The following is a 23120-nucleotide window of genomic DNA, read 5'->3' as shown; positions in this document are numbered from 1 at the left end:
TATATATATCCTTATGTTTCCAAATATAATCAGAGGGGACACTTCTGCTGATTTTGAGGGGTCCCTGCATGCAGATGTTTTCGCCTAGCAACTGACTAGATATCTCTGTGAGAACTGCCCACTTCGTGACCAAGACAGGGTCCTATATTCTTACCCACCAGGTTAAGGGGTTAGATCATCTGGGGGGAGGGGGGAGGCAGGGGGTTCTTGGCAGACCACATATTCACACCCTAGACACGGCGGGTTTGCATTATAGGTGTACGCTAGATTCTTATAATACTGTATATGTATGCATATATATGTTGTCCCAACAAGAAAGTGGAACTCTTCGTTTTTTTCACTGTTTTGACACTCATAACTTGTCTGCTCCGTCTATTAATCATTGCAGCACATATTTTCTATACAAGAATCACTACAGTTCAATAATTATTTTTTTTTACATTCCTTCATGTATTATTTGTTTATTTCTCTGAGCAAAAGAGTACGAGTGATTGAGCGAAACGTTCTAAGTCTGTCACCATTGTTCCTGAGGGAACAGGTTTGTCATGTTCAGTAGTTGCCAGAACTGTTTTCTCTCTGTCTGAGTTTAGGGCAGCTAACGGTGGCACTGTCAGCAAGCTGGTCCAAAGTATGGAATCAGTCTAGCACCATCCTAAGTTTGTTGTCTGCAAACGTGCAGCTCCTACTGATGAGTAGAAACTAAACAGTACTATTAATTTACAACCTGTTTAAAGTGTTGTGCATTAGAAACAAAAACCGAACCTTACAGATTTTTGTTTCAATGATTGTCAGATAGCTCACTTGACAGGACAGAGCAACAATTAGTTTGTCCTGGCACAGACAGCAAATGTGTCAAGATAAAAATAAGATGTATTGCTCATTCACTTTCTGAATGAACTGAACACCTGTTCCTTCCAGCTTAAGCTCATTCGCCAGAATGGACAACTAGGTGCTGAAAAAACCTCGACCTCATAAAATCTGACTCGCCATAGCGAGTGGGCAAGTAGATTTTTCATTTTGTCCCAATATCCCAAACCAAAGCCGTGCTAGCCAGCATCGCTTTCGTCACAATCTTCAATTTGTGTTGATATGTTTAGGTTTTTAGGCTTCTATTTTCAAGAACACTTTCACCAACTTTCATAGTCCTGAAACCCTTGTAACACAATTTAATAAATCGGGCAACACAATATCGATTGTAAAACATCTGGGCTGGAACGAACAATGATGTAAGCCTTAATTGGATGAGAAGATATGTTCCTCATCAGGCAGTTCATTTGCAAGGGGCTGTAGCTTATTTAGATCATATAACAATTTGTAAAAATATGACCTTTTAAAATTAACCCAATTACATCTATAGACATTTAAAACATTTCCAAAAGGTACACACTCCAAATATTACTTCCTTTGTATTAGCATTCAATATTTTACCAAACTATTCATTATCTAACAGTTACTACTATTTGATGAAATGCATTCAGAGAAGCCTAACAGCGATAACCTTTTTTCTCCAAGCTTTCCATCAATCCACCTGTACTGTATAAATAACTACAAATCTGTGAGAGAACAGCAAATAATGAGCATAGAGTTTGCATTTATTGGTCTAGTACATAATGGAGTGTTATGGCTGAAAGTAATGTTTTAAAAAGTACAGCCTATAATAAGCTCATACCAGACTACTTTGATGGACGCAGGAGCGCTGAACAGATCAAGAAATACTACTAATGGTAAACCCAGATTTGCCTATTATAAAATGCTGTGGTTATCAGCAGGTGAGGGCTTTGATCATGCAGGTTTTGTACTAAGCTTAGCAACATACAAAAAATGCACAGAATAATGTCAATGTGCTCATGTAAACTATGAGCCCAGGGCTAAAGTTCAGCAGATCCAGTAGTAATGCAGTAAAGAACTGCCACCGGCATGTCCTGACAGGGTGATAGGATGATCTCCACACTCTGCATCATTGAATTTTAAGCACTCAACATCTGGACATTGCAGGACCCCCATTCTGGCACCCAAGTTCCCAAGCTGGACAAGTGCATAGTTCGTCAGATCCCCAGCTCAATAGAGTGTAATGCGTGCCATCTTTCTAAACTGCTGAGTGCCACATTAACCCCAGCCATGTTCAATGTGTTGCACCAAACTGCATGGACATTCACCCCTTTATAAACCCACGTTCACTGCTCAATTTAAAAAAAAGCAAAAAACAAAACAAAAATAAATAAAATAAAATGGGATCTAATAGAGGTTCATGTTTTTAGTGCCTCTGTGCAGCTCGCATAAAAACACTCCAGGCAAAGCATCGTTGCTGACCTTTAAAAGAGTCAACACAAAAGGAAAAGTGCAAGTTCATCTGGAAGATAACAAATACGTAGGCTGCAGTTTGAAGTGAAACTTCCCCAGACAATGCCAGTGCTTTCACTTCTGTTGTGTTTATTTGCAGAGGCTGAGGGAGGGGATGGGGTGGCAGAAAAAAGTGAGAGTTTGGGTGTCCACGGTATGAGAATCTAGACTGGCGTGTCCAGGCAAAGAAAATGTATGAAAAAAAGCATTGAGAGATGCTTGCTGGAGCTGGAGATGTAGGGATGAGCGGATAAGAAAGCGAAGGTATGGAAGTAACATAGTTGGAGTGCTTAGGCTTTGAGTGGAATTTCACAGAAGGGATAGGCAGAGGCACACCATAAGTACATTGGGGTACAGTCCACTTCGCTATGAAGCAGCTGAAAATAATAACAGCAGACTCGAGACATGAAGATTTTCAGTACCGACCCAGATATTTAGCCAGAAGCAACAGAAAGGCAACACATCTTGGAGATAATGAGCTAAAATACCACTTTTAGTTCAGCATTGGCCATCTGCAACAAGAGTAAGGAATACCTGTCCCACCCAATGTATCTGAGCAACCCCCGCAGGCTGTGCCAAGGCAGGAAAACAAATGCACCAATGGGCAGCATAAGGAGGAGGGAGGTGGCCTTCCACCCGGGCACCAAACACCTTAGAAGCAAGGGGACAGGAGCCTACAGTGCTGCAGGAGTTTGTGAGGAGGAGCGCAGTGTGCCTGGCTCGGCTGCTGGGATCCGAGAGGGGCTGCGTGCAATGTGCACTCAAGGCAGGACTGTAAAGGGAAAGTCGTCCCTTTTACAGTTGTTAAAATGGGAGGCGAATAAGGCTACATGTAATGGGGTGCTGCTCAGTGGGAGTGAACAACCAACGAAAAGAAGGGACAAATAGTAAAGATTAACCACTTGGAACCAAGGATTTTTAAAGGACACTGAAAGAAACAGATGAAAAGCAATGGGGGGGCTGTAAACCCACAAGGTATATACAACATGTCTCGAGGAGACAGCGCAAGCACTGTCTAGGTTCGACCTAAAAATGAATGTAAAAGTAATTGCATTTTTATAGCCCTTACTACCCCTGATGAGGGATCAACGCGCTTTTCCGGGTGTAGTACGCTACTCAGGAACCCAAACAGGATTAGTGGTGAATTGGTATAGGGAAATATTAAATAAATTTGAGCCGTGGATATGAGAGTCTGTTTGATTGAAAAGGATAGTTGAGTGATAGAAGAAAGTAAGGGTCTACTTGGGGAGGGGGGGGGGGAGAAGAGTCAGAGGGAACGGTTTGGCAGACCTCGAAAAATCGACTCGCCCACTCACAATTGCGAGTAACATTTTATCAGGTCAAGTTATTTTTATTACCCACTAGCCCTATCTGGCGAGTAAACTCAGGCTGGAAAGGAATAGGTATTCTGTTCATTAAGAAAGTGAATGAGCAATAAAGATGCCATTAAATCTTGTTTTTATCTTGACACATTTGTTGTCTGTTCAAGGAAATAGGTCAAATATCAGTTGCCTTTTAACTAATTGCTGCTTGGAAAATAAGGTTTATTTTTCTCTCTTACTAGAGTTACAGTAAAATAAAAATGACATTTTCAGACAGCTCACTTGACAAAAAACCCCAACACAACATTCATATAAATAGCCTGTAAATGAACATTACAAATATATCAGGAATTACAAAAGCAGTTTTTTTTTAATTCAGAAGTGTGTTGCAAACAGAGTTTAATAGGAGTAAAACAAACCAAAACACTTTACTTGGTGATGTGCAAGTGACACACATTTGCAGAAACTATTTCCGAACATTGTTTGTACACTATATAGTGTAAGCTGCATGTCATGTCAGTGGGAAAGTGTGTGGACATTTCAATATAATATCTGACGATTACAAGTGACAGTGCGCTACCACTTTAAGTTTTTGCTAAAGTGATAGTTTTTAAACATGATTTGAGAAACATTCTGATGAAAATGCTGTTAATGAACTAAGAGGCAAGTCAGGGGACCTTTGTATTCTATATGTGGTTAGATTTGTATTGCATATGGGAAGAAAGTTTTGTCTATTAAATAAAAAAAGTATTTTGTACAGCAGACATGCTGAACTTGTACATTTGAAGGTGCTCTCATATGTGATAATGAAGAAAATGGCAGCTCAATTAGTTATTTGCCCACGATCACATCATTAGAAACCAGTTTATGGGTCAAGAGCATTACAAATAGGTTGAGTAGAATATTTAAGTCACTAGACCTGCAGGTTGAGTAACATTTTAGTGATTTTTCGAGGCCTGTTTAGAAAGGCTTGTTTGGGAGATCTGAATAATAAAAGAGGTTTTAGATGATGCAAGGGAGGGGTAGAGGAGGGAAGAGTCTAGAACGGGTTATTTTGGGGAATATAGTAAGGGTGGAGTAGGAAAGAGTCTAGAAAGGGTTCTTTTTGGGATCATAGTAGTCAGAGAGTAGAGGTAGAGAGTTATATTGAGAGAGGTATAGTGTGATAGATAGGGTAGTGCATTGGAGAGTGTAGTAGACGGAGGTTTGGGAAGAGCCAGAGTTGAAGTAGAGGTTATATTGATAGAGGTATGGGGTGAGATATAGGCTAGTGCATTGGAGATGCTAAATCAGGAATAAAGTAATAAATATAAAAATACATAAGTACATGGAAGGTATGTATGTATGAGTAAGGTAATACATCGAGATGTACGCTGTATTAAATAAACTCAGACTTTCAAGTGTTGCTGTACTTCAAATATATATATTTTCCCCCAATAGTGAAGCAAGTGTAGATGAATATTTATAAAAATTTACCTATTTATGCAGTGCCCTATATACATGTTAAACATAGAAAAATATAACCATAAGTAATTGTTAAGCAGAACTAATGAAAATCGATATATTTATATTCAAGATTTTTGTACACAGAAATATGCATATCCAGATACACATATATAATCCAAATAACTGCTTATATACACACAGGGATATGCTGTATATTAATGTTTGGGTATGGTGGTTATGAGGGAAAGGGCCAACTCTTGAGTAGTCTTCTGAAGATAAGGTAGTTATCCGTGATCTTATGTTTGGGGCTAAAAAGTTCCTTAGCTTGGCTGCTTGAACAGAGGAGGTTTCTTGTCTGGTGAGATTTGGATGTGAAATCACAGTTTGGAGCAGAGGTTCCTTTGTTGTATGTATTTGGCGATAGTATTCCTGATGAAAAGCAGCCCTGTTCAATTTATCGCTTTGTGGGTGATGCAAAGCAGCTTGAATGTGGACCTTGTGGCAACTGGTAACCAATGTAGGGCCTTCAAGGCATGGAAAACGTGGGTCTGTGGCTTTATGTGTAAGAATAGTCTGGCAGAAGAGTTCTGATTCCGTTGTAGTCTTTTCATAGTTGTTACAGATGATCCGTGGTAGAGGCTATTGGCGTAATCGAGTTTTGACAGAATAAGTGACATAGTAGCCTGGACCTTGTGTGGAAATCCCAGGTGAGGGGAATGCACCGCAGACTTTTTATAGTAATGAATAAGGTCTACAGCTAATTAGAGTCTGGAGAGCGATTCTAATCATGAATCAAAAATAACAGGTAAACGTCCAGATCAATATTGCAATAGCAGTCCCCACTCCAGAAAATGATAAAAATAGCAGGATTTTGTGTACCCTGCCTAACCTCGTGGTCAGTCCCTGTTTGGAGTGGCTGCAGAGCAGAGAGGGGCCACTGGGCCACAATGATGGAGGGCGTTAACCACTGGAATCTGTCCTACTATGGTACTGCAAACTGGGCCATGGGCACCTTAACTCAGTAGTGAGGGTAAGAAGTCAAAGGCTTCTTATGGAGGCATTTGGGGGAGGGGGAGTGACAAGAGCTCAGAACTAAGTCGATCAATAGACAAAAACATTGTCCACCCAAGCGCTTATATTGTAAGAGTAAACAAAGCACTTTAATTTCACAAATAAACTGTTAAACAGTTCAATATGGTTCCCAGTTATCTGTACTTTTGTTCTCTTGTTCTACTGACAGTCCGGGTCTGCTTTTACCAGCTCAATGGAGATGCAGCTCTGGTGGTGCGCACATGAGCCTTCAGAGTTCCTGTGACTGCATCTCTATAACTGTGGGGGCTGCACCAAAGCCCTCACTCCAAACATGAATGACTGGGCCGAAGTGCGGCAGGCTCTCACAGATGCACTTGTCTTCAGCATGCATAGCACAAGGGCACTTGGACACAGCAGGTGCAGCTTGTGGGCTGGGTCATCAGTGGGTGGGTGTCTGGTAGTTTTGGCCTCCAGGCTGATCAAAGCTTCTACTTTGGTAATAACGAGGGATCTTTGGCTCAGACATCAGCAGCACCAGTCTCTTCAGTATAGTGCAGGATGATGGATGGCACAATGGATTAAAAAGCTAAAAGCACTGGGGCAGTTCAGTGGAGCACAGCTCAAGGAGACCAGAGGACCTCTGCACAACACTGGTTGCTACTGGCTTGCTATCTTTTGGCAGTCAGCTTCATTTGGGTATTCCTCATGTTGGGGCTTCGAGGGCTTCTCCTGTTGGTCAATCTTTCCTCTTGGTAGGTTCAGGCACTCGCCTTTTGGCTCTCGACAGGTAGGCCTCTAGGCAGACTCACTGGGCTCCTAGCAGAAAAGGGCAGACTTTGGGTGCTAAACCCTCACCTCTGGGGAAATGGCTATCATGCAGATACCAGTGCAGGTCAAACAGTAGTCCTTAAAGTACTCTGCAGAACACTCCCTTCTTTAGCTAAGATGTGCTTGGAACTGCAACAAAAATAGATTGTGTTGATCCCACATTTATATACATTTTCCAGACAGACTGTGGATCCCCGGGCTAAAGTTTCAGAACCGGTTTCGGTTCTCAAACACAGCCAGATGGTAGCAATAATACTGGCTCCAAGCAGAAGTATCTAAAACAAGAGCACAATGAAATGTGAGATCAACACCTGGCTGCTAGTTAGCCTTCATGAAGCAGTAATCTGGGTCACAAAAATGTCCGGACCTACCTAGAAACTTCCTTACCTTGCATAACAGAAACTGAAGTCCCACTGCTTCCACACCCCTCCCCCCCTCCATCATCGACCAAATGGCACTTTTAGGAAGAAACATTCAGCAGCCCTCTGCTAAGAAGGACCTCATTGAATTTCTAAAGGTATACATGTCTCTATCCTGTCTCGCTTCAATGTCTGCCTCTCTGTACTTCAGTAACACAAATGCTGGAGAGTCTGTATCCATCCAAAACCCCACTTCTCCATCTTGTGCCATGCTTATCCAGGGGTCATCAAAAATGCATCACACTAGTCCTAGTACTCATGATGTCTTACACACACACAGGGTCTAACTAAAAGTACACACGCTTCAATCTAGTACACACATGCACTAGACACATACGGAATATCAGTACACGGTCAAGAGTTCATATGTAAGTGGAACTTTACACGAGAAGGTCAGTAAACTATGCTCTCCCTCAGGACACAGAGAAACGGGTCTGTCCATACTGAAGATTCACAGAAACTCAGTATGCTGCCACCACAACATTGTGTGACAACCAGGACATTGACAGTAGTCCTATGCCCACCTTGAGGGCACGCATGTTACTCCTCACTCCTTCCATCTACCCTTGGGGCGCCCTAGAACAGGTTCTGGACCTTGTGTTAGCATGAAAAGTTCTAGCATTACGCACAGACAATAGATCACGATTCCAAGGCTAAACAAGCATTTGCAATGTAATCGGTCTCGCATTTGTGAAAGTTAGAGCTACTGGTATTGTAAATGATAATATTTTATTAAGTCTACTTAAAATGTAATTTTCCATGTTAGGTAACAAAAATTCAGTAGAAGCGCAAACATATGTGTTTATATAATCGAATGACAATTTTTTTTCTTGTAAATTGATACTTGTATAGCGCACTACTCACCCGCAAGGGTCTCAAGGCGCTTGAACGAATACCGCTGTGGAACCCATCCTGGCTTTCCCTGTGAGGTGTCCACTCCTGGGCACCCCCAAGGTGGAGGCCAGGCATCCTTAGCGTTGTGGGGGCCGTTGTGGAGATTAAGCAAGCTATTGCTCAGAGTTGCAGAGTGGGACTCCATGATTGGAATAGGCACCGAGGTGAGAATTATCAGGTTCGAGGAATTTTGAGCCCAAGACCCGCCGAGGCGGGGAATTGAACCCTTGGGTATTTTTTATTGCAAAAAGTAAATGAAGTAAAATGCAGCGTCTAGGAATAATGCAAAAAACGTATGTAATATTAAAAGTTTGAAAAAAGGATTAAGAACAATGAAAGGGTGAGAAGGATGCGGACTGAGGGAAACTAGATTTGAAATGAATCAGCAGTTTTGGAATTATCACAATCGAGAGTGTGACATACACACAACCCAAATATACATATAATTTAAAAGGAAAAATGTAAAAGTATCCAATATGGGCTGGTGATTTTCCTGGCCTCGCGCCTAAAGTATATGGAATTTGTATATGGGATTATTAACCAGAAGACGAGTTTATATACTGAGTCCCCTTTAAAAAAAAGTCCACCAAAATCGACATCCCTCCATGAGAAAAGTCTGTCATGGAATCATGTAGGAAGCATAAGTAGAAAGAGGTAAAGCAGGGCAATCAATGGATTCGTTGTACGACTGGGTTGTACTTTACATTTGCTGCTGTAGATAGTGAAACTTCTGTGAAGCTGTGCTCCGGGAATCTGGCCCTTGTGTGCACGCCAAGGAGCAGAATTCACAGGGAGGTCAACAGCCGAAAAACAATTCCAACAGGGGCATCTGATTTTGACATGCACATAAAGAAAGCAGCGTTATTTAGAATAGAAAGACAGTGATTGTGTGCAAACAATTTAATAAACTTTAATTTATAAAAACAGGGCAGCACTCATGAAATAAACGCAGACCTGACGTGAGAAATAATTGGTGCAGGCTGCAAGTAAAAGACAAGTTTGCCAATGTAAAATATAAGTTCAACAAAAAGCAGCCAAAATGTGGGCTGAAAATAAAGTACCCGTTGCTTAGATCAAATTGGAATGTTTTATTTATGTAGTGAAAACAAAGCACCACTTTAAAAGTGCTGCTTATTACACCATACGGAAAAAGAAAATAGTCGGAGAAACAAAAATGCTTGAATCCTGATCCATATCTAAAGGCGGTCTCTTCCTCGAGCACCCATAAAACATCTTGCACGTGTTGTAAACACTTAGCAATGACCTGTAGATAAGGGCAACAAAAAACAAAAGGCTACAATAAAATTGCATCTGATGTTTTATGTTTTTACCTTTGATTGGAAACAAGATGCAGAGCTTCCATCGCGTAATCACTGCATGCTAAACATGCCTCCTTTCTTTTTACTGAAACGATCATGTGTGCTTACTACACACCTCCTTTTAATTTGTAAAAGGATCACCTGTAATATGCCCCTAGTAATATTTAGTTGTAGAAATTGTTCAGTGATTAAGTTATCGTATCAGACAAAATCGGAATGTTTTTCCTTGTTTGGACACATTACAAAACACAATGAATAGGGTCATAGTAGTAACTGCCCTGACGAAAACAAACAAAATGCAAGAATAGTTTGTGCAAGCAGTAACATGCTCCTAAATAAACAAGCTAGAGAAGAACCCCTGTGAGGGGTAAGAGCACAGAATACCTCCTTTTCGCAAAGAGCCAAAGACTGAAAGAACGAGGAAACCAATGTGCACCAACAATATGGTGCAGATGTAGAGAGCAGGATTCCTGTGTAAATGTGGCCGTTGCTGTTGAGAGTGCAAGATTGCTGCTGGGGGGTTTGCGAAGCAGCTCCTGTTGCTTGGGTCACTCCCGGGGCTTCTGAGAATGCTGCTGTAGCTTCTTCTGCTGTCGCCGGGAGACGGAGGGCCCAAAAAATATCTGGTCCCTTCAGCCCTCTGTACTTTGAAACGTGCGACCGGTGAGGTGCTGCCTCTGCCTCCTCGTATACACAAAGAGGAAAGGAAGGCAGAGGTAGGGATGTGGGAGCCCGATTTGACACAGCATGGGCTGCTGCTGGAAAGCCAAGCAACGAGACGCCACACGCGCCATGGCTACAGAGGAATTACATCTGCAGTCCTGCCAAGTGTCACGCACCAGGCGTGACGCTAACGCATTTCAGTGTGGTGTTCCGCATTACCGCACTGAAATGTATTGTCACGCATTTGCCTCTGACCCTCTGCTGACGCGCAGCGGCGCTGGAACTGGCTAAATTAAAGCCAGGGTGCTGCTATTGCGCGCTGACTGGCTGGTGGTGGTGCCTCTGACCTGTGTGCGCCGAAGGGCGGGGGGCGGTTGCTCTGCTGAGTGCACACTGACGGCTGTCGCTCCTCGCAGACTCCAGGAGACCGTAATTAACATCGGATGCTGCCCAAATGCTTCATTGTCATGCTTGCTACTACAATGTTGCAAAACTGCAGGCAGAGTGCTGGCTGATTCCTGCCACGGCGCTGATGACATGTGACAACAAGACGCACCCCTGCCCAATTGAAATTATTGGGACCCCGGGGCCTGCCCTCTCAGACACAAGACGTGCGTTAACTGGCTGCCCCTGCGGCTGGCAGTAGTACGGCGCCTGGCGCAATCATTTCCTCACGTCCTGGACAACACTGTTGAAAAGCCGTAAGCGGGGCTCTAACGGCGCAGCCTCTCCCAAAGGTGCTGTGCAGCCACTTACTGTGTGATTTGAGGCATTGGGGAGCCTCCGTTTTACTAACGTGTTGGAGTTAATTAGGCTAAGGTCAGTGGGGGGACGGTGAGTCAAACGCGGCGGGGTGGGAAAGGAGATTAGGCTGAGAGCCGAGTGCTCATTGTCGTCGCCGCAGCCGGTGGTTGGAACCAGGTAGATTGCATCCCACTCTGGCCATGCAACGGACCCTAGCTCACACTGGACCGTGGCGCCTGAATTATCAGTAAGTGCTTTTGAAGTGAGCAACAGTATTTGTTTTCAATAGTTAACACCTGCCATGCTGTTATTTCATTGCTGTAAAGTTTGCCTGGCAATTTGGCGGTGGTAGTAGTTAACAAGAGCAGCAGGGGGTGCTTGCGCCGTTCTCTGTTCCTTTGCAGCATCTGCATCCCGCTGTGCTGCTGCCCCCTGGCCTTCTTTCCTGTGGTGACGTCCTGCTCTTCAGGTGGAGTCGCTTGAAATTAAAGTTACCAGTCTGGAGGATCAGTTTTTTTTTTGTAACTGCGTGGCTCCCCGCCACATTTATGCTCTTAGTACTTTTCCAATTATATTAGGACTTGGAGGGCTCTCTCTAGTGGAAGGTCAATCTCCACCGGCCTTTGATGTGATAAGTGTTGTTGGTCCACACAGACGGTAACTCTGGCTCCTGAGAATATAAAGGCTGTGTGAAGGGATAGTTCTCGGCCTAGAGCTTCTTTCAGGTACACAGTGGGTGGTCGAGAGCCTTCTCTGTGGCAGCACTAAAGCACGATTTCTCCATTTAAACAGGAGTGGGTGTTTCCCTTGTCATCTTGCGTATTTTCTAAAATAAATATACATCTTACTGGAGTCGTAAATGTTTGAATCGAAAGAAAAGAAACCTCATTATGCTTGGGACACATTAATAGTTTATGTCCAACTAAAACAGACACTTTAATAAAAGAGATAATGTTTTTTCCGTATTTGCTGTGCATCTAGTGTGGTATGTAGATGCTGCGTGTGTAGAGGTCAATACAAATCGTTAAAAAGAGCGGGCGGCTGCACATCAAGACCACGGGTGCAGAGCGCATCTATTGATTTAATTAACTGCTTACCAAGACCTGTCGTAAAAGCGTGAAGCTACCACAGGGGCAGGATGTTCAAAGAAATACTTTCTTTCAGCAGATGTTTCATGTATGTTTGCTAACCCGGTGTTGGCTTTCAGAGTGTACCGGCGGGCAACGATAGAGCAGCTGAAATACTGACTACCAATATATATATTGCTAATATGTAGGCAGTGATTTTCCAGGTTCGAGCTTGTTTATATGCTGCACAACTGGCTCAAATGAGGGAGCAGCTTATATTAGCTATTGTGTCTGGTGTGAAAATAAAAGTTTTTCCAGTTACACTTGCAGCTTCATAATTTTGAGTTTAAAGTTGAATTGAAAAGTACAGTTCTTGCCTTTAGCTGGTCACATCCTACAGTCAATTAAAGGTAGAAGCCGTTGCTTATAACGTTGAGTTCGGAAAACCTTACCAATACCTTTAAAGTTAACCACAGGCTACATCTCTGTGTGGGGGAGCAGCTTGGCATGAATTTTATTTCTGATATTTGTTTCCCTGGTCTTCATTACTTGATGTCACTCAGTTGTTGAAATGTCTATCATAATTACTCTGACATTTGAAAATGTCACACATGGCAATCTAAAACCTTGGCAGCTATGCATCTGCTTAAGGAGAAGTAAAGAAATAGGGGGAAAAAGGCACTTTTTTAATTTCTTTACTTTCGAAGCAATCGCGTTTTATCTTTAAATGCTTAACGCAGAAGTGCTGGTGCCAGTATTATAACAACAAGCATTTGCAATGCACTAGGTCTCGCATTTGCTAGAGTTTAAGCTACTGGAATTCTAAATGACAATGCCTTTTATTTATCTGTTTTGCAATGCAATAGATCTCGCATTTATAAGAGCCTGAGCTATTGGCCTTGTAAATGACAATGCCTTTTATTTATGTGTTGTTTTTAAAACAGATAAATAACAGGCATTGTCATTTAAAATGCCAATAGCCTAAACTCCCTCAAATGCAAGACCTATTGCATTGCAAATGTGTGCTATAAAATGTTTTTAAAAGTGTGAGGAGAGAGTAGATCCTACAGCAGGCAGGACAAAGCTGTTTGTGAAAATAGTGCTCGGAGGCTGTAATTAAAGCCTACTGAGCAAAAACACACTTAATAGGGGGTGTCGCCATGGGAGGTTACAAAATGAGACATAGCAGTACTATGGAGGGACTACTGTACCTTTCGATCAATGAACAGCCACAGTTTACAGTGGACAATGACAAGCCAATGAAGAATGTGGGCAGACAGTGGGCAGAGTTTCAAGTCCCTACCTCAATACAGCATGCCTCGCAGAGCAGCGCATGCACTTCCCAGGTAGTATCAAGGAGCAAACTAATATCTAAAGCAATTCAAATGTCAAGTACAATATAATCTTTTAAATCATGGCATTAATTAAACATATGTAGATGGGAGTCTTGATAGTTATTGAATTCAGTCATGTTGCTTTTATGTTCACAATTAGAAGAATGAATAGATGCATCAGCCCAGCTAACGCGTTTCGTCCGTAAACTGACTTCATCAGGGTTGAAATGACGTGGTATCAATACCAATGGAGCAGGCCTTTCGATGGAGAAGTTATATTTTGTGTTGTGAATCCCCCATAGCGTGCTATCAATCACCCACATTAAAGCCTTGGTTCTTTGGTTGAGATTAAGAATTTCCAAGAATGGAGTGCTTCTTTATTGATAGATAGATTCAGTTGAATCTTATCAGAAAAAATCCTTCTTGCTTAATATAAATCGCTGGGATTCCCCGTAGCATAAAGAAGGTAAGGTCTCCTAATCAAATATCCTCAGTCTTCTTGCCAGTCGCCTACCTTTGTGCTATATCAGATTTTGAGGACTTATTTACTGGTCCAGCCCATATAGCCCATACTATTGTTCCATTACCTTTTGTATGCACTGCCCAGGCTCGACCTAATAAAGCTGCTGGGCTAGTTAAATGAAAAAAACGTTAAAAGTTGCGGGAGAGCATGGCCTGCCTGCAAAAGCAGGGAGGAGAAAGCCCTTCAAGAAAATAGTGCTTGGAGGATGTAATTAAAACAGATCGTATAACAACACAAATAAAAGGGCCAGTCCTCACGGAAGGTTACAAATGTAGACAAGGCATGGCTAAGGAGGGACTAACGAGCCTATTAACAAATCAGAAGCCAGCATTTACAAAGGACAATGACACAAGCCAATTCAAAATATGGGTGGAGAGTGGGTGGGGCTTCAAGTCCAAACCTGACTACAGCAAGTCTTGAAGAGACAGTGCAAGAGCTGCCTAGCCGAGACCGAAATAAAAAAGTCAAGACACCAGTTTAACATGCAGTGGGACACTCGGATGAGGGGTACACAGCTGTTTACCATGCAGGGAAGATTATTGTACCAACACATCAAATTGCAATTTGAATCCTGTCCCATAAGTGTCACACTGACACCTGGTGTAACAGATTAGTATGGCAATGAAGACGACTCAATTGAGGGATGAAGAGCTGACCTCTATCTTGCAACAACATGGACGACAGAAGATCGACATGCAAGTCTGGCTGGTGATTTACTAGCTGAAAAGTGGTCTGCTTTCAGCAGGAAACAGAACATTTTGAGATCTTATAATTGCCAGTCACTGTCAGTAATTCTGCTATAGGCAATTTTGTGTGCTGAAAACACTGTTTGGACCGACTATCTGGTTTAGAATAGTAGCGCATACAAACAAGGAAAAGGGGGAGCTAATGGGGACCTATTGATGGCTATAAAAATGACACAATGTGCCAAATGTTATTGACCTCAGTACACTTAATGATGTAAAGCTTTGATTAGATTGATCAAAATCTCTGAGGCCCTTTGACATAAACATTAAAGAGATGAACTACTAATTTAAGACAGGTAAATCATTTGACTAAATTATGCTTCAGGTAATTAGACCCATTTTAGACAAAGCATTCGAATGACCGGGTAACCTGCTCTGGTGATTTTAACGTATGCTTTGGAAACAATATAAGCGTAAGGGCAAATGTCCAACTGCAAGATGATTTCTAGCATGTTATGGAACGTAATATGGGTACATGTAAGAGTGACAGTTGAGGGAGCAATAATGTTAGCATTCTGCATATTAGGAACCCCACATTTAAACCAGTGTCGACCTTCCTTCCTCCAACCTACTAAAGACTGGTGAGGTAGGCAAATGCATCATAAATCATCCACTAATATTAACTAGTCATTGTTCTTACTTACAATTTAAGCTTCTTCACTGTGAAGTGAAATATATATAATAGTTTTTACTTATGCTTCAAGCGTGGGTACACAGGCCAGATCAATATTGAGAGTGCAAATGTTTCAGTTAAAAACAACTTAAAGAAGATTTTGCTTCTACTTCTTTTATGTGCAGTTCGCAATTCATGCTTGGATGGAAAGGCACCCTCAAGTAAGAGTGAATGTCTTCATTTCTAGGTTTTGCCACTGATTTCTAGGGGTCTATCCAGTCCTCCATCCTCTAAAAACCCTTCTCATGGATTTCTCAACGTTCAACTGTAGAAAATTTGTCTGAGTGGATTTCAAAAGTGTGGTCAACAGTTGTTGAAGACTATTGTTTTGTCCAAAAGTAACAGTTCACCCGCAAATGTAAGATTTCGGACTAACTATTGTTTTGGCCAAAAGTAACAGTTTGCCCACAAATGTAAGATTAAGAGCACAAACCGAATTTTGGAGGAAAATTTGTTATTTTAATGCTCATAGCGTGTGGGTTGTACAGGGAGGAAATGTTAAATCAAGTATGCATCTGCTTTAAAACATTTGCTATAGTGTCTGTTTGCGAGACTTGAATCAATGCTAATAAAGATATAACAAGACCCAGGCAGTTTAACTTAACTAGTAAATTACTATCCACTTTATCAAATACTACAAAGTAAATCAATCTAAGTGTAATACACTTTTTTTGCACATTGGTTACTGTGCAACCAAGGCCATAAAATTGTCTGTTAATCTAGCACCAAGCCAAAACTGTTCGCTTGTGTTAAAGAAGTACTATTTTTTGCAATCCACTCCTCAAGACAACAATAACTGCTTTGTAAAACCTTTCACTTGTCACCCAAGAGGATTATTCAAGGTACTTTTCTTATACCTTTCTTTAGAATTAGGACAAAGACAGTTATCTTCCATGGCCTAGATTATATCCCTGGACTTCATTTTTTCACATCAAGGAGTGGGGAGAGGTGTGGAAATCCCTGCAGTCAAGGCAAACTCAGGATGCATGGAAAGTCGCTTTGTCTCAGGTAGGTAAATATCCTTGACAAATAAGCGACTAGACACATTACCCCACCCATGAGGCAGAAAAGTTACTGCGAGTATTTCTTTAAATGGATGTATTTTGCATGCATAAAATTAGACATGGGATAGATAAGTACTGATTAAACCAATAGACCCTTTGGCCTGTATTTACAAGGCAAACAAATGTTGACTGTAGGGATTTGGGAACCACTAGAGAAAGTACCATATAAAATGCTTTCTTAGTATTTAATCTTACCACGGGCCCTGAAAAGAAAGGTCCTTGGGTGGGGGTGGGAGGGTCTAAAGTAATGTTTACAAGTTCTCCCGTCCCAATATTAATAAGACATATGTTATACAAGAGCTCCCAAATTCTGCTGAGCCCAGATAAATGACACACAGTTTTATCCAGAGTAGAACCATGTGATGAAGCATTCCACAAAAGTGAGTAAGGGTTATCATCCAAAAAATCTTGGCTTGGCAGCTTAGTCTTATAATACACACATTAGGATCATGTAACTATCATAATCTTTGCGAAAAAGAACGGGAGAATATACTGATTGGGAGTTTCTCTCTCTCGCCCCCTTGGTAAACATATACAGTGCCCTCTAGCACCAAATAGTATTCATAAAGTTAATATGGGTTGTAGGTTCCTTCAAGTATGCAAGTTTCAAGTGGGTCGATAATAGGATATGTGATCAGTATTAACACTGGGAGTAGTTCGCGAAGTAGCATTACGTGTAGCTACGCGAAGTGCACTTTGCAAGCTACGTGTAGCACTAGGCGAACTGCGTAGTACTCTGTTCGCGATGATTGCACAGTGCCAGATGCTTGTTCGCACTGTGCAGTCATTGAAAACGGCATCTTGCACAGTGCGAGCTGTCTTTTACTGCGGCTCCAGTAGATTTTCACTCGAGCTGCAGCTTTCTCAATGCGGACTGGTAGTTTCTCATCGCGAGCGGTCACGAGCAAAAGCGATCACTCGCAATAAAAAAAATAAAATAAAATAAAAAAATAAAAAAAATCGGACCTCCCGGGTTGAGAATCTTGCCCGGAGGTTTATTTTCCACGTTCGCAATCTGCAACTTGATGTTGCTGATCGCGAACAATGAAAAAGTCTCGCAGGGATGTCATTTAGCTTGCTCAATGTCGCCAACTTGACGTTGAGGACCATGAGCAAGCAAAAAATGACCACTACGTTACCCGTATTTGCACTGTGCTATGTGCAGTTCGTATAGTGCGAAGTAGAGCAAACTACGAGAGCGTAGCATAGGGTTAATAAGTATCAGGAAAGGGGGGTCTGATGCTGCACTATAAATGTGAAGGTGAAAAAGAACAGTCAAATCTGGCCACTTATATACAGCTCACGATACTCAAGAATTGCCAGGACTGAATATAGGTATTTCAAGAACAAGTATCAGTCATTAAGGAACATGAGTATGAGATATTAATGAACAGAGAGCAAACTGATAGCATTTCTTTTTTCTGGCTATTTTGGTCTTTTTCTGTTTTTTTTCTAATTTGGTTTAGCGTACGTTCTGTTGATGTTTATAGAACTAGTTAATTGTTAATTCGCCTGTTGATCACCAATTTTACTTCCTTATAGTCTTTATTATATTAAAGAACTCTATTTTTCTTGGGGCACCTTGGCAATACAACAGTGAACATGAAATGTTATCCTGATTAGTGGGACTGCCAGAAATGCACAGCAACTGAGTGACGATTACAGCCTGCAAGGTCAGGCACGCTGTTCAAACACTGCTGATGCAACTCAAGATTACCATTTCATGCAGAGGATTTCAAGGTGCCGCCTTTGGATATGCACACATCATTATATCTTTGGAAATGAACAGCAGGGATGCCTCGCTTGAACATTACCTTAAGTTATTTTAGTGTATATAACAAATACGTTTTGCTTATGAATATGTAAATAAAATAAAACGTTTTTCATGAAGTGGTGCTCTATACTAATAATTGTTGGTTATTTCGAGCATTTTTACATTACCATAAACATCTCGGTTGTTTGCAACCTTCCATGATACTAGAATTTTGTGCTCCCCTTTTGCCTTCCTATTCCTTTTGCCTTCCTATCGATATGGATAATCTGTCCAACATGCATGTCAGTTTCAGGGGGGGGGGGGGGGGGGAAGGCGATAGAAGTCCCATCTGACTAGTGCCTACCGAGGGGGTCCTGCACAACTAAGGCCATGCAGTGCTACAGCGAAGCTAAATATTGTTTTCACCACTGTGCTCGAGAGGAGTAAAAAAAAAAAGTGCCTTACAGAAGACTGTCCTCTTAACCATTATGTTGACATATGCTATTTGGATATGCCCTTAAAGCAGATATGGGTTTAAGTTGGTAACTGAGGTCACCATCTTTCAGTGACATAGCAATAACTCTCTAAAAAGTGTTCCAGCAGAAAGGGAGTAGGCCCATTCTCAACAAAGCGTTCCAATAACCGGCTTGTGCTGCCACAAGACTCCATATCGTAAGGTCAACTTGTTTCCAGCCCCGGGCTTACCAAACGAGTTAGCATAACTGATGTAACCATCCCAAGAGAAAACTTGTATAACCTATACGTCATCATACATGCAATTTAAAAAAACAACTCATACTAGTTACCACACTATTTAGAACCCCATGAAACGTAAAAGCAGTCCAACTCTTCAAAACGAGTTCGTGATCTAGTAACTGAAACCACAATATTTAAATGCAGTTACGGTGGATACGTCATGGCAATTTCCTAACACTCAATAAGGGTTTCTTACTGGAAGAGTCTTTACCACAAATACTGCATCATCGGTTCCGGAATTCTAAAAGGAAGCAGCATCTGCCCTTCTCGCACAAAGAAACAAGCATTGAAAATGCAATAGGTCTCGCAATAGAAGAGTTTAACATTTTTCGTTTTGCAAATAGATGAGTGGCGTTGCGTGGATGAGTGGTGTTGCGTGGATGAGTGGCGTTGTTTGTGTGAGTGGCGTTGCGTGTGTGAGTGGCGCTGTTTCAGTGGCGTTGCGTGGCTGAGTGGTGTTGCGTGGCTGAGTGGCGTTGCGTGGCTGAGTGGCGTTGCGTGGCTGAGTGGCGTTGCGTGGCTGAGTGGCGTTGAGTGGCGTTGCGTGGCTGAGTGGCGTTGCGTGGCTGAGTGGCGTTGCGTGGCTGAGTGGCGTTGCGTGGCTGAGTGGCGTTGCGTGGCTGAGTGGCGTTGCGTGGCTGAGTGGCGTTGCGTGGGTGAGTGGCGTTGCGTGGGTGAGTGGCGTTGCGTGGGTGAGTGGCGTTGCGTGGGTGAGTGGCGTTGCGTGGGTGAGTGGCGTTGCGTGGGTGAGTGTCTCGTCTTCATAAACGTTGGCGTTGCGTGGGTGAGTGGCGTTGCGTGGGTGAGTGGCGTTGCGTGGGTGAGTGGCGTTGTGTGTGTGAGTGGCGTTGTGTGGTTGAGTGTCTCGTCTTCATAAACGTTGGACAGAGTAGCGGATTGCCTCGTTGACAAAGGCCACATAAATTAGACAAACGGAAATCCAGGTAAGCACACACTGACACGGGAACTGAACAGAAAAAGACAAGCATGCACATGCATTAAAGGACATACACACAAGCCTATGAAAACACATACAATGCTAAACTAAAGCACTAGTTAGTCAGATGAGACGTTATGCAAACCTTCTTTACACAGTAATCCCGCACCAAAATTAAATAGCAGGGCTAGATTTTCCTAGAGGTTAGAGAAGCTATGTGGCCTTTAATTGAGATAGATGGCCGCGTATGACAACTCCATGTTTGTTCTGGAGTGGTTTATTGTCCCAGGAGAGCCGCAGAGTCTCATGTGAAGCAGAGGGTTGAGGAGTGTCCGCATTTCGGCAGCCCCTTTATAACAAGCATGAGATGGGACCCGAAAACACTGGAATGAGAAGGGGCTGAAAGGAGCTAGTGACAGAGTTCAACTGGAGGAGAGGTGGGCAAAAACAATGAAAAGGTGGACAAGGGAGGAGAGAAGGAAAGGTGACAGAGAACTGCTGGAGGAGCAAAGAGGAGAAAAGAAATGCGACACGGCGGGCAGGGGAGGGGGCGGAGCGGGTAAAAAAAAAAACAAGACGGAGGGAAAGGCAGATAAGGGGAGGGGGGAGGAGAAATGTGACACGGCGGGCAGGGGAGGGGGCGGAGAGGGTGTGAAAGCAGCAGGGGACTGGAGTGCGGCTGAGGGAACTGATGTGCACGCGCTTTTAAGCTCAATGAGCATGCGCATTGAGCTTAAAAGTCACGGGCACTGCAAGGAAACGCCACGATTCCTTGCAAGTTAGTTAAAGAGTGGTTAAGCCCCAATAGTCTCGCAAGCTCGATGCACATGCGCATCGACAGGCGAGACCTAAAAAAGGTACCGGACGCAACATACAGCTATATTATTTCAATAAGACATATGTATTATTTAACTTTATACATTAACCAAAATCTACATATTTGACAATCGCCTGGCAGAATATGGCTTCAGGCTATTTAGCCAGCAAAGCGTTGCCAGTGCAATGGAACACACAAGTCCAGTTATTGTTACTTCGTCTGCACCAACAGAGCACATTAGCCACATCAACTGGCACGATCTCCATCATGTCAACCCCCACCACCCCACCACTCACACACAATTCATTTGTCTGTGTCTGGAGAAGCTGATTTCCATTTATATCAACGAGTGTACCTCCAAAATTTAAGCCTCGTGTGATGAACACAGGGACGTAACCTATAGCATACACACCGTGGAACGGTCATATCTTGTTCAGCTGCAAGAGTCCAGGGGTCGGTACAGATGTTAAATGCAAATACAAGTCTAACAAGGGGACAAACGCTCAGGATGCCCCCTCCCCGCCCCCAACCCAGCCCAGACCATTGGTCCTTCACCTGCTCTGGAAGCGGCGCCTCGGGCGACTGCTCTGCCAGGCGGGGGCCGCGGGGAGCAACTGCGCCCGCGTCTCCGGCCTCCGTTGCTGCTTTCCGTGGCCGAAGCGGGGCCACAGCGCCAGCGCAGAGGGGCGCAGATCAACGCCGAGCAGAAGCTACGGGCAACGCCGGGCCCCTGATACATGTCGCGCCGCCGGACCTGCCGGGCGGCACCAGGGGCTCAGGAAACACGAGGAGTCGCGACACGGCAGACTTCGATGCTTTACAAGCTTCCACTGTATCGTAACCTACCAGCCGGCTCAGGACACCCGACCTCCTTTCTGACATCACTGGGCGCATCCATCTCCAGCAGCCTTCAGCGTCTAGAGTAAGGCAGCACGTTGTATCATTCTGACCCAGAGCTATAGTTTCGAAGTGAAGCTGTGCTATTTCGGGTATTTAACGCTTTTACTCTTCTTGAAAGGGCCACATGTGTATGGTTGTAACTCTCGCCTACCCCTTATAACGCCTGATGGAACGTTCCGTCTGAGGGTTTCCCTGGAAAGAGAGGAGGGAGGCCGGGTGCGGCTATGACAGAATGCAGTGACGCCAACCATCTGGCACATCCGGGGATATGGGGTAAAGGTCATGAGCCACGTCACAGGCAGGAATGCTGCTGCTGCTCCTGTGGGAGGATATGCGTCACGGGCATACAATACGTGTCTCTGTTGTCGGGTGTCCGAAATCATTGTTCTTTTGATTAGTAAAGCCGAAGATGGGTACTGTTGTGTTGGGCACTGCACGGGGTTTCCACAGCCCCAACTTTACATAAAGCACACTGGTCACAGCGCATGAAGTGCGGGGGAAAAAGACCCCGAGCGGTCTACATCCCAGTTATTTATAACCTCTGTCGCGCCTGGCTTTGAGGGTTGCTTGTACTTCATCAGGGTGTCTCTGTCACGTCGTAGTGGCCGAGTGGCTCACTACAGGTATTTATTTATTTATTTAATTCATTTTTTTAAAGCGCGGACTTTACCCGAAGGTGTCAAAGCACTGTACAATAGAACCAGTTATGTTACATGAGAGAACTGTTGCAGGAATAAAACAAAGAAAAATAGCAGGTGTAGAGCTGCCCCACATAGCCCACATAGCAGAGGGTTTAAGGGTGGGCACAGCTGAGCCACCACACGAGCTGAGGAGCGTGGCAGTGCCACAGACAACCGAGAGGCGGCGAAGAGGCCGGAGAGGCAGCAGCACGCCCCACAGGAGACAACCCACGGTGCAACCCTTACCACCACGCCGGGCCCTGGAGATACAGCGCTGGCTACCAAAGAGGAGGAGGCGGGGACTAGCACTGAGAGTCCCCAGGAAGATACCAACACAGAGGTAAAAGACAGCACCCCAGGGAGTCCCACCAGCAAGGACGTCAAATCGACAGCGACCAGGGAGGTGAGGATGAGCACGCCAGCAGGCTATGCGATTGCGCCGGTGCAATTCCTACCGAAACCAGGGGACCCCCTGATGAAGTGGGAGGACTGGAAAGAATATATCGACAATTTCATAGGGGTCCTGGAGGATGAAAATGAAGAGTCGTTCACCCCCCAAAGGAAGAAACGGATCCTATTACTGAACCTGGGACCGGAGGGTCTCAGGATTTACAAGAGCCTGGTGCCCAAAAAGAGGGACGATGCCGACAAGGATGTATATGCACATGCATTGGAAGATCTGGACGAACGTTATCGCCCCACTATCTGCGTATCAGTTGACAGGTTTAACTTCCAGCAGAGAAGACAACGGCCGGGAGAGAACATTGAGGAATATGTGGCGGCCTTGAGGAAGCTAGCTGCCCCGTGTAAATACGCATTGTGGGAAGACGAATTCATAAAGGACCAGATCGTGATGCATACCA

The 23120-nt window shown here is 43.6% G+C and overlaps 1 protein-coding gene across 2 annotated transcripts in view; it reads right to left on the bottom strand.

The window, feature by feature from the left end:
- Window positions 1-21864, bottom strand: part of NOCT (nocturnin) — a 37684-nt gene extending 15820 nt beyond the window's left edge. The window contains exon 1 of one of the 2 annotated variants that reach the window (XM_078676778.1): window positions 21524-21864. In XM_078676778.1, the coding sequence (XP_078532904.1) occupies window positions 21524-21575 (52 nt within the window). In that variant the 5' untranslated portion in view covers window positions 21576-21864. Of the gene's footprint in view, window positions 1-21232 lie in introns of both variants that reach the window. The other variant, XM_078676777.1, reaches the window with a different exon arrangement.
- Window positions 21865-23120: the final 1256 nt, after the last annotated feature.

Source organism: Lissotriton helveticus, chromosome 2_1 (genome assembly GCF_964261635.1).
Source record: "Lissotriton helveticus chromosome 2_1, aLisHel1.1, whole genome shotgun sequence".
Classification (NCBI taxonomy): domain Eukaryota; kingdom Metazoa; phylum Chordata; class Amphibia; order Caudata; family Salamandridae; genus Lissotriton; species Lissotriton helveticus.
The sequence above is the reverse complement of the archived record's forward strand: the minus strand, read 5'-3'. Positions and strand labels throughout refer to the sequence as shown.